This window comes from Ranitomeya imitator, chromosome 2 (genome assembly GCF_032444005.1).
Source record: "Ranitomeya imitator isolate aRanImi1 chromosome 2, aRanImi1.pri, whole genome shotgun sequence".
NCBI lineage: Eukaryota > Metazoa > Chordata > Amphibia > Anura > Dendrobatidae > Ranitomeya > Ranitomeya imitator.
In genome coordinates, this window is record NC_091283.1 from 540,720,942 (window position 1) to 540,733,756 (window position 12,815).

Sequence of the window (12,815 nt, forward strand, 5' to 3'; positions counted from 1 at the left end):
TATAGTAACGCACAGCACAGGCCCTATTTAACAGTATTTATATCTCAATCTCAAAAAACGGGGTGACAGGTTCCCTTTAATTATCTTACTGAGATTTCTGGTAAGGACTGATACTCCACTTTTTTCTTCTCCCCAGGTCAGCCGAAGATTTTTATATTCGACTCCTGGGACCTTGAACTTACTTGTTGATCGAGAGAAGATGTTTCACACTATACAGTGGGACTCTGATAGTGTTAGAGGGGGAGAAGATCGGGAAAATCCGGAAACCAAGGAATAAGAAGAAAAAGACAAAACACGGAATTAACTATTATGCAACTTATTTTTTGGGGACTAATATTTAATGATTTTTATTGTGTTTTTTTTTACTTTTTTAGGAATTTTTGCCCTTACACACACACAAAAGTGCATAAAGTGATGAATTACCTCAATCTTATTTTCAATAATTCACCCATGAATATTACTGCACTGTATATTTTACTCTGGATAGAGTGCAAGAGGGGGACTTGTAAGAGAATGGTCAGCCATAATATACTGAGCATCCATGTTGGCTCTAGCAGCCATCTTGGACAAACTCTAGTCAACTAACTTTGCTAAAATAGCTGAGGCTCTCCCCAGAATAAAGGTATAAAATGACCTCAGTGCTATTAGTAAGTATGGATGGAGTCCAGGGAGACTAATTGGAACAGCTGCAGGGCACTGTGATAGGAAATAAGTGGTATTATATGGTAGTGAATAGTATATATTGAGTTAAGATAGAAACCAGAATCAAGAGCTGTCAGTGTATGAAGAGTTACAGCTAAGAGGGACATGGACATTTATGATTTTTAATGTTGTTTGGGGCAACGTTAATTAATGTTGTCATATTGTGTCATTGTATTCTTTGTTCTAAAACACATGTTTCTCTCTGCATTATAAGGTTATCATGTATACGCCCTTTGCTTCAAGGTGCAGCTTCCTTTGTCTAAATCATGTATAAAAAGCCCTTGTTACTGTTTTTCGGGGCTATTACATCGCCAACCTGCTGCCGTGCCACAACATGGCCATTCCATCGCCATTCTGCCACTGTGCCCCACCCTGGCCAGGCTAGGGCCAGACCACCGCCAGATGTTCCAGCGTTTCTTTGTCTGTCTGGACTTCTGTTCATGCCTGCATGTTTCATCTTTCTAACTTCTATGAACTGTTCTGCAAGAATCTCTGAATAAACTTCAGTCTCTGCTTGAAAAGAGGATTGTCTACATATTTTTCCCGACTCTTCCAGCTCTCAGTCAGGACTTTCTTACACAAAGTCACCAAACCTGAACCCAATCGAGATGGTTTGGGGTGAGCTGGACCGCAGGGCAAAGGCAAAAGGGCCAACAAGTGCTAAGCATCTCTGGGAACTCCTTCAAGATTGTTGGAAGACCATTCCCGATGACTATCTCTTGAAGCTCATCAAGAGTATGCGAAGAGTGTGCAAAGCAGTCATCAAAGCAAAGGTGGCTATTTTGAAGAACCTAGAATATAAGACATAATTTCAGTTGTTTCACACTTTTTTTGTTAAGTATATAATTCCACATGTGTTAATTCATAGTTTTGATGCCTTCAGTGTGAATGTACAATTTTCATCGTCATGAAAATACAGAAAAATCTTTAAATGAGAAGGTGTGTCCAAACTTTTGGTCTGTACTGTATATATATACCTATACTGTGCAGACATTTATTTTATCTATTCTATTTTAGCCTGTCAGTGTGATTTTACTGTACAACGCACTGAATTGCCGGCTTTTCTAAAGGACACCGGTGTGTATTTCTCGTAAGTCACACTGATGGTCCATGTGGTGTGCGAGTTTCTCTGCAGGAAAATGGCCGCCGCGATCGCCATCTGCGCACGCGCGGCATCCCGCTGCAATTTTCCTGAAGCCCCGGGAAGCCGAGAAGAACCATCTGTGCACGCGCGGCCTCACAAAGATGGCCGCGCCCACGATAAATGGCTGAATAGCGCAGATCATGCTATTTTCGCCACTTGGACATGCGCACACCACTATGCCACCAACGGAGATCTGGGGGAGAAACAGCGCTGTCACCACGCCCATATGACCTGACCAGCGTGAGTGACAGTTCAAAACGGCGACTTTACAAAAGTATTTCGGCAGCATAGGTGGGGAATAAAGGCTCCAAAATACACTAATGTAAAGCCCAGCTCTGCCCCTATTTAACGCTATTTTTAGCTCTTCTTGAAAAAACGGGGTGACAGGTTCCCTTTAACATTGGTCTGAGTGCTATGCGATTTTTTTATCGCATAGCACTTGTCCGTATTATGCTCTAGTGTGACTCCGGCATTAGGTTAAGTTCCCACGATGAGTTTTTGACGCTGCGTACATTTGCTGCGCAAAACAATACAGCATCTTACAGCTCCAGTAAAGTGAATAGGATTTATAGAAATCTCGTCCCCTCTGTGCTTCTTATTTACTCAGTGTAAACTCACCTGCAGTGCGGGTTTGAATTCTGCAACATACAGTTTCTGTTGTAGGTACACTGAGTTTTAGGTGCGAATTTTCCCCATAGAATTGCATTAGATGCAGAAAATCAGCAGGTAAAAAATGCATATGTGTTTTTTTAGTTAATATCTGCAGAGGAAAAACTACAAAATGCATGTAATACACACATGACTATATCAATAAAAGTTTGTCAAAGTCAATATTAGGAAATATCAAAAATAAACCAGCTTTATTTAAAATATAAAAAAGAGACAAAAACTGCAGCCTCAAAACGACGATTAAAACACATGTAAAAAAAAAAAACACTGAAAAACAGAATGAAAAAAAAAAAACCAATAGTAATAGGTTGAAAAATGCTGCAGAAAATCTGAAACATCAAAAGCTCATCATGGGAACGCAGCCTTTAATAGCTTTTGTTTTTTCCTTCCTTTCTTCCAAAAGCTATGACGTTTTCCATTTTTCTGTTGACATAACCATATCTTGCTTGTTTTTTTTTTGCTGGGTGAGTTGTACTTTTGAATGACCCCATTCATATTTACCATGCATTATACTTGAAAACTGGGAAAAAGTCAAAGTGAGGCGAAATTGTTTCTGTGCCATTAATAAAGATGACCTATCAGTATAATTCATAAGGTCAGTAGGATTATGGCAACACTAAACTTGCATTGGTTTTTTTATATAAATGATGAAAAAAAATTTGAGAAATTAATTTAAACATTTTTTGTACTTGAGTCGCCATCAGTAGCAAAGAAGCAGACCCCGCATGCCATAACAACATATTGGCGCATCAATTCCACAAAGAGCATTGCAGTAGCTCATAAAAGGGAACCTTGTCAGTTGATTCATGCTTGTGAAACTGTGGGCAGCATTAATCAGAGCCTGGATGTATGAATTCAGCCAGGTATGTTTTTTACTGAAACGCTTCGGGAGTGGGTCAGGTAGAATTAAATGGCTTTTCAAGCTATGTTTTACAGAGTGTTTAAGCCCCCCAAAATACCGGGCTGCAATTACGTAGCATAAGACGGTAACAAATGTTTGGTAATGGGGAACAAAGTGCTCGATTCTCCTTGATCCTCTAGTGCTCCGTTATAAATAACAACTATTTCTACAAAACCAAATTGACTCAAAATAAATATGTTATACTAAACAAACAACTGAATAAAACATTTATCATACAGATCTTAGGTTGGGTTAATACGATGTGTACAAAATCATGTTTTTCATACAGAAAAAAGATGATATTTCATCTGTATTGTATGCAATCTAAATGGCCATTTTTTACATCCACATGCCATTCAGATGTCTGTTTTGTAGGTTCTGTTTTGTATGACATTAATTTTTTATATGAACCTTAAAAGGGCAACTATCGTTTTCCATGTTAATAATTATAACAGATCCGTGAAAAACGTGACAAATAGATGTTAATTCAAATGTGATCTGTTTGTAGCGCACTCATTGACTTATAATGGGCAAGTCTGATCTTAAATACAGATCAAAGAAGTGCATGCTACGATATTTTACTTCATGAGAACTTCCACATTGAGATGCAGTGGTCCTTTTGCTTTACCTGTGCTATCCATTTTACATGTGGACAGCACACAGACAGTTTGGCGCCAATTCATCAGACTGATTACTCCAAAATTCTGAAGTAAATTGCTCTGAAAAATTTTTTTTTTGCGCAACATAGATTTGCACAAAAATTTTGCAACTTTTGGGAAGAGCTGGGGCGGGACACTATAGCTCATCTAATTCATGATGAGTTGTGGCATACCTTCCGTCAGAAATCTAGCTGCAGTTTGCGAGGCGCGCACCACTTGTCAGATGTGATGGATTCATTAAGAGGCTTATGCAGGAGTATCTGACTCCAACATGCCCCCTCGTCAAGACCAGCACTGTTCGCGCTAATCTTGATGAATCTGAGTCTTTATATACTTTTCTGAGTGAACAATTATACTAGAAGTGCAAGATCTACTACTCACCAGCCGCAAACACCAGCTTCTTTCTGTGTGGCTGGGAGATGGTCACGTTGATTTGACCTTCACTCAAAGCCATTTCCAGTGATCCAAAAGAGCCAGCAAAGTTGGTGAACATCAGAAGACCAACGGTGTTCCATGTCCGAAACTTAAAGCTCACCATCAACTTTAAATTGGCAGGAACTCCCGGTATCATAATATAGTTGTTAATGCCAGAAAATGTGACGGGAACATAAGGCATCTCCACGCATGAGAAGCGCACTTTGCCCTGTTATGTGACCCAAAGAAAATGTCAGTAGGGGGTCTACAAGATGGGGTGTCATTAATAAAGGATGAGGAGCTGTAGAAAACAGAGCTATCATTTTAATTGATCAGTAGAGACCACATTTTACATTATATTGCAACATAAGATATGTGAATGAATACAGATACAGCATGCACATTAATTTTAAGAATATACATGGCATACAAAGGACGAGTGGCATAATTTCAGAGGAATTATTGATTCAGCCCAGCATGGAGTTCAATAGTGCTGTCGGTTCTGAGTGAATAAGCAGCTGCAGGCGTTTGTAAACCAATTATCGAGGCTCGCATTCCTCTCATACAGGGCAACATGCTTTTATCCAAAATGATCGTCACTGATGTCTGAGGGAATGCTCATTTAAAGCAGAGTACTGATTATAAATTATACCAACCCTCAATCATTCCTAAAGGCAAAATTACACTGTCAAAATTACTTTTCTGTCATGTTATAACAATAAAACGAAGTGCCCCCTGTGGATGGACACCTGCCCTTCAAATTCCCTCTTCTTTGTTCTGATGCCTTCTTCTGTCCAGCTGTTACATACTTTCTTAGTCTACTTTTTTCTATACATGTTATGTTAGGGCACCCTGCCAATGGCAGATGCACAAATGCAGGAAATATACGCCTAACAGTGGCCATGCTTAGGAAAAGATACCTAGTCATCCGTACACCAAAACCAGTGCAAAGGAAAATGAGTATTTTCCCTTGGCAACACATTACATTTCAGAGACTGTTTGAAAAGTGAAAGAAGCAATGTGACTAGTTACTATGAGCAATTACTATCGGGCAGTTTTGATAAATCTCCCCTCATATTTGTAGTCACTTGTGGTAGGATTTGAGAGTATTTCTGTCACAACTCTGTTGTCAGACACACCTGGGGCCAGATCCCAATGCTAGGGGCGTCATAGCTGTCCCTGCTCCTCGGATTACTTCTGATGGTGAAGAAGCCAGGGCCAAGTAACTTTCTGAACTCCTGATTAAAGCCCTATATCTGACCCCTCCCCCACCCAGGGAAGTGGGTAGTAATAATGTATGCATATACACAAACCAGGCTAACAAGGGAGGATGTAAAGAGAAAAGAGAAAAACTACAAAACATATAAATATGCACTCACAAACAACAGAGTGGAACATCGGGAAGTAAAAGAAAGGATTTACCAAAGAAGATAGGATGAGGATATGCACACAGGCAAATCACCAAACAACAGTCTTTAGAAAAATATTCCAAATGCCTCTACTAACATCTGAAACCTCCACTCCACACCAAAAATCGGATTGCATTTGTACCAATTTAATCCTATACTTGTTTTCTCAATGGTGTTCTGTCTCCTGCTCCAATCGGATCACGATCTAATGGAAAAAAATGCAGCATGCTGCAATTGCATGCAAAATTCTTATCGAACGCATCCATATAAGTCTACAGGTGCCTGTGAAACATCGCACTGCAGTTGGATATCACCCAAGTGCAGTACTGTTATTTCCTCAGAAGCCAGCAATGGAGGAGATGGAGACATTAATTTCTCCGTCTCCTCCACAGCTGAGCTGCAATCCTCTCATGCTAGAGGACTGGAGCACAGAGCACTGACAGGAACCGAATGTCAAATTACTCTCGCATCAGATATGATAAGCTAATATGACTCCAGCTTAACATTGGCAATCCAGATTGCCAGAAAACCGTATAAATAGGAGAGGGGAGTGGCCAATGCTGAACAGCTGAGATCATACAAGCAGGAAAGCTTCAGACTCTAAGTTGTAGAGTTTAATCTCTGCACTGATAACAGAAACCTGTACCAATTAATATGAAAGAGAAATGCTTCTAATCAGTGATGGAGTATGTGAAATCAGATGATGCGGTCTTCTGGCCACTCTCTGTCATGGGTTTACCGCAACAATTTCCATTGGTGACACCCCCTGACGAAGGATCGTGCGTCCGAAACGCGCGTCGGGGTGCCCTGGATAGTGACTGGTGGTCCCTGGAATCGGAGTTATATATATAGTAAGTGTCCCCTTATATTGCCCATTGGCTCATGCACTTTATTGTTTGCTGCCGCTTGAAGTTTGGTTGCTTCACATATATACACTATTTGCACATTAGATTGAATAACGTTTACACTCCCATTATCGCAGATTTCTGCTTTTATCTGACACTTTTTATTCATAGTTGTTTTTTCTCCCATTTTTTTGTATTTTTATTGGCCATACTGGCATGACATAACGGACACAGGATTTACATATATGGACATCAGTTAACTACAGGCACTTATACATTTTTTATATATAATTGTGATACAATTTTTTTATATATATGCATTTTTTTGCTATTGTATGGTATAGTCTGAGTTTATGTAATTAATAAAGCAATTTTTATGACCACATTCTTGCTTTGATTGTTTTTATGGAATTTTTTTCTATGTGGAGCTTGAAATTTCCCCTTCATTGAAGTCTGTGGCAAGTGTTCAACCAGTGACTGAAAATACACACATTTGGAAACATTTGTGAATCTGTGATGCAGTCGCAGATCGTAATACAACACCATAGGTAATCATTACATCATAGATGCGATGTTGCATTGCAACAATGAGATTTAAGAATTGCGTGATATATGTCGCCGTGTAGCACTTGCCTAACTACGATGAGTTCCAAGTGGCCCAAGACATCTACTGTACTTGGCTTAATAGTATTGGCAATTTTGTGCGTATTGTAAAATTATATTTTGTAACATAGTACCACTAGTTTTGGACACTTCGAGAACACAACATTGTTTTACATATAGTGGGGAAAATAAGTACCGTATATACTCAAGTATAAGCCGAAATTTTCAGCCCTTTTTTTTGTGTTGAAAGTCCCCCTCTTGGCTTATACTCGAGTCATAGGGGTCGGCTGGGGAGGGGGAGCGGCGGCTGTCTAATTATACTCACCTGCTCCTGGCGCAGTCTCTGCAGGTCACTGGCTCCCCGGTGTCCCAGCTTCTTCCTGTACTGAGCGGTAACATGGTACCGCTCATTACAGTAATGAATATGCGACTCCACCTCCTGTAGGGGTGGAGCCGCATATTCATTACTGTAATGAGCGTTAACGGTGACCACTCAGTACAGGAAGAAGCTGCGGTGCCGGGAGTAGGTGAGTATAACGGGAAGGGGAGCGCTGCGCTGTGCGATATTCACCTGCTCCCCATTCCTGGCGCTGCTCCGTCTTCAGTGTCTTCTGCAGTGACGCTCAGGTCAGAGGGTGCGATGACGTGGTTAGTGTGCGCCCTCTGCCTGAACGTCAGTGCGGAAGACACTGAAGATGGAGCGGCGCCGGAACGAAGTCAGGTGAATATTGAAAGTGCCTTGGGCCTGAGCGATGGAGAGGTGAGTATGTGATTTTTTTTTTTATTGCAACAACAGCAAATAGGGCAAGTGTCTGTATGGGGCATCTTATGGGGTCATAACGTTTGTGCAGCACTATATGGGGCAAGTGTCTGTATGGGGCCATAATCAACGTTTGTGTAGCACTATATGGGGCAAGTGTCTGTATGGAGCATCTTATGAGGCCATAATCAACATTTATGCAGTACTATAATGGGGCAAGTGTCTGTATGTTGCATCTTATGGGGCCATAATCAACGTTTGAGCAGCACTATATGGGGCAAATATCTTTATGGAGCATCTTATGGGGCCATGTGCAGCATTATATGGGGCAAATGTCTGTATGGAGCGTCTTATGGGGCCATAATCAAGGTTTGTGCAGCACTATATGGGGCAAATATCTTTATGGAGCATCTCATGGGGCCAAAAATCAACATTTGTGCAGCATTATAGTGGGCAAATGTGTCTTTTGAGCATCTTATGGGGCCATTATTAACCTTTATGCAGGATTATATGGGACATATTTTAATATGGAGCATCTTATGGGGCCATCATAAACTTTATGGAGCATTATATGGGGCTCCTGATTCAATATGGATATTCAAAAACACATAACCTACTGATGTCTCAATTAATTTTACTTTTATTGGTATCTATTTTTACTTTTGACATTTACCAGGAGCTGCTGCATTTTCCACCCTAGGCTTATACTCGAGTCATTAAGTTTTCCCAGTTTTTTGTGGCAAAATTAGGGGGGTCGGCTTATACTCGGGTCGGCTTATACTCAAGTATATACGGTATTTAATACCCTGCCGATTTTGCAAGTTTTCCCCACCTAAAAGGAATGGAGAGGTCTGTAATTTTTATCATAGGTACAGTTCAACTGTGAGAGAGAATCTAAAAATAAATAACAGAAAATCACATTATAAGATTTTTAAACAATGAAATAGCATTTTATTGCATGAAATAAGTATTTGATCATCTACCAATCAGCAAGAATTCTTTCTCTCACAGACCTGTTTCTCTCAAGTACCTATTTCATGCAATAAAATGCAAATAAATAATGTGAAAATCATACAATGTGATTTTCTGCATTTTTTTTAAGATTCTGCCTCTCACAGTTGAAGTGTACCTACGATAAAAATTACAGACCTCTCCATTCTTTGTAGGTGGGAAAACTTGCAAAATTGGCAATGTATCAAATACTTATTTTCCCCACTGTAAATTAAGAGTTGCTATCTGAGATGCCAGAACTATAATTTGAAAATCTAGTTGCAGCCAACCCGTGTATACTATGACCAAGGCTCCTATATGTCACATTTGTTGAACTTTGAGTTTTCTCAAGTTAGAAAGTTGTCTGCTATAACTTCTTGATCGCTGGGGGGTCCAACTGCTGGGACCCCCACCGATCCCAACGATCGAGGCTTTTCAACCGAGTAGTGATAGATCATGTACACGTCGGCAATGGGCGCGCCAAAGACAGATTTTGTACTTGCATTATAAGGTCTCATTCACCTGTTCAATTTGTCGTACATGTCCTATCCATGTTTTTCACAGAGAGTATATATAAGTGCTTCTCACAAAATTAGAATATCATCAAAAAGTTAATTTATTTCAGTTCTTCAATACAAAAAGTGAAACTCATATTATATAGAGTCACTACAGAGTGATCTATTTCAAGTGTTTATTTCTGTTAATGTTGATGATTATGGCTTACAGCAAATGAAAACCCAAATGTCATTATCTCAATAACTTAGAATAATTAACAAAAACATCTGCAAAGGCTTCCTAATCGTTTAATAAGGCCCCTTAAGTTGTTTTAGTAGGCTCCACAATCATGGGGAAGGCTGCTGACTTGACAGATGTCCAGAAGGTAGTCATTGACACACTCCACAAGGAGGATAAGCCACAAAAGGTCATTGCTAAAGAAGCTGGCTGTTCACAGAGTGCTGTATCCAAGCATATTGATGGAAAGTTGAGTGAAAGGAAAAAGTGTGGAAGAAACACAAGGATAACCACAACCTTGAAAGGATTGTTAAGAAAAGGCCATTGAAAAATTTGGGGGAGACTAACAAGGAGAAGACTGCCGCTGGAGTCATTGTTTCAAGAGCCACCACACACAGATGTAACCAGGATATGGGCTACAAGTCCAAAAATAAACAACAACAATAAACAATAATTTAGAAGTAAAGGGGGCTCAACCCAAGGTATGCCACAAATTGAATGCAAGCGAAAAGAAGAAAAGAGACATACCTAAACTGGGGAACACCCAAATTATCCATATAAAAATATCTTTGAATATTTATTTATTAGACTCTAATAAATAAATACTCAAAGATTCAAAGATATTTTTATATGGATAATTTGGGTGTTCCCCAGTTTAGGTATGTCTCTTTTCTTCTTTTCGCTTGCAGGATATCGGCTACAAGTGTCGCATTCCTTGTGTCAAGCCACTCATGACCAATAGAAAACGCCAGAAGTGTCTTACTTGGGCCAAGGAGAAAAAGAACTGGACTGTTGCTCAGTGGTCCAAGGTGCTGTTTTCAGATGAAAGTATATTTTGCATTTCATTTGGAAATCAAGGTGCGAGAGTCTGGAGGAAGAGTGGAGAGGCACAGAATCCCAGCTGCTTGAGGTCTAGTGTGAAGCTTCCACAATCAGTGATGGTTTGGGGAGCCATGTCATCTGCTGGTGTAGGTCCACTGTTTTTTATCAAGACCAAAGTCAGCGCAACCGTCTCCCAGAAAATTTTACAGAACTTCATGCTTCTCTCTGCCGACAAGCTTTTTGGAGATGGAAATTTAATTCTCCTGCAGGACTTGACACCTGTTCACACTGTACCAATACCAATACCTGGTTTAAAAACAACAGTATCACTGTGCTTGATTGGACAGAAAACCTGCCTGACGTTAACCCCACAGAGAATCTATGGGGTATTGTCAAGAGGAAGATGAGAGACACCAGACCCAACAATGCAAACGAGCTGAAGGCTGCTATCAAAGCAACCTGGGCTTCCATAACACCTCAGCAGTGCAACAGACTGATCGCCTCCTTGCCACGCTGCATTGATGCAGTAATTGATGCAAAAGGAGCCCAGACCAAGTGTTGAGTGCATTTACTGAACATACATTTCAGTAGGCCAACATTTTGGATTTTAAAATAATTTTTCAAGTTGGTTTTATAAAGTATTCTAATTTACTGAGATAATTACTTTTAATAATAAACACTTGAACTAAATCACTTTATTTGTAATGACTATATTTGAGTTTCCCTTTTTGTATTGAAGAACTGAAATAAATTACCATTTTGATATTCTAATTTTGTGAGAACAACCCGTAGTCAATAGGCACATTCACATGTCCTTTTAAATTTTTTTGAGGACCAATTTCTTATAGAAAAAATGGAGACATGACCATTTTTAATCTTATTTGTGGATCACAGTTACCTTTTAAGGTGAATGGATCTATGAAAATGACACTTGAATGCTATCTGAGTGCTGCAAGCTTTTTCAGTCTACTGTCTAAAGGGTAGTAGAAGCTTGGAAATTTTTATTTTATTTTATTTATTTTTTTTGCGTATGCAAAAAAAACCAAATGCTACACTGAAGAAAAGACAAGACTTACAGATCCAGGATGGATTAAAATCAGATTAGCACAATGATGAAAAACAGTTCTATTTTTTGCACACAGAGCATGAAGCCTGAATGAGGCCTTTATCATATACTATTTAAAGGGACTCTGTCACCTGAATTTGGCGGGACTGGTTTTGGGTCATATGGGCGGAGTTTTGGGGTGTTTGATTCACCCTTTCCTTACCCGCTGGCTGCATGCTGGCTGCAATATTGGATTGAAGTTCATTCTTTGTCCTCCATAGTACACGCCTGCGCAAAGCAATCTTGCCTTGTGCAGGCATGTACTACAGAGGACAGAGAATGAACTTCAATCCAATATTGCAGCCAGCATGCAGCCAGCGGGTAAGGAAAGGGTGAATCAAACACCCCAAAACTCCGCCCATATGACCCAAAACCAGTCCCGCCAAATTCAGGTGACAGAGTCCCTTTAAGTTATAGCTAGTCTCCTATTTCTGAAATGCGGATTTAAAAAAAAATTATATGTTGACGCGTTATAAAATATAATTTCTATAATCTGTAACATAGCTGTATCACAATCTTTATAGAATGTGTGCACAATTATAAGGCAATTTGTATTTTTAATGATCAACTGCATTATTAAACAACTATGGTGCTGTTGGTCAATCCAAAAGGTTAATGATCCTAAATATTTAAGTGAGGTTTTGTCTTTCTTAGGAGAATAATGCAGGATTGATATGAACTTAAAAAAACAAAAAATTTCCCATCTCGGTTGTTTATTTTCATGTGTTAAAGAGAGAATAATAACCAAACGATTTGAAATGTACAAAAATATAATTTTGACATCTCCCCAAAAAATCTCCATTGACCAATATAGCCCCCCTTCTTTTCAATAACAGCCATAAGCCTTACATCCATGGAGTTTCTTAATCTGTTAGCTATCAACTATTTAGGCAGCTCCAACAACAGCCCTCCAGACACTGTTCAGAGAGGTGTACTGTTCTCCTTCACCATAAATCTCCCATTTAAAGGGAACCTGTCACCTGAATTTGGCGGGACTGGTTTTGGGTCATATGGGCGGAGTTTTCGGGGGTTTGATTCACCCTTTCCTTACCCGCTGGCT

At 39.7% G+C, this 12,815-nt stretch overlaps 1 protein-coding gene across 1 annotated transcript in view; it reads right to left on the reverse strand.

The window, feature by feature from the left end:
* Positions 1-12,815, reverse strand: part of CNTNAP1 (contactin associated protein 1) — a 217,797-nt gene that overhangs the window by 108,624 nt on the left and 96,358 nt on the right. The window contains exon 8 of the mRNA XM_069751911.1: positions 4,457-4,718. Within this exon, the coding sequence (XP_069608012.1) occupies positions 4,457-4,718 (262 nt within the window). The remainder of the gene's footprint in view (positions 1-4,456; positions 4,719-12,815) is intronic.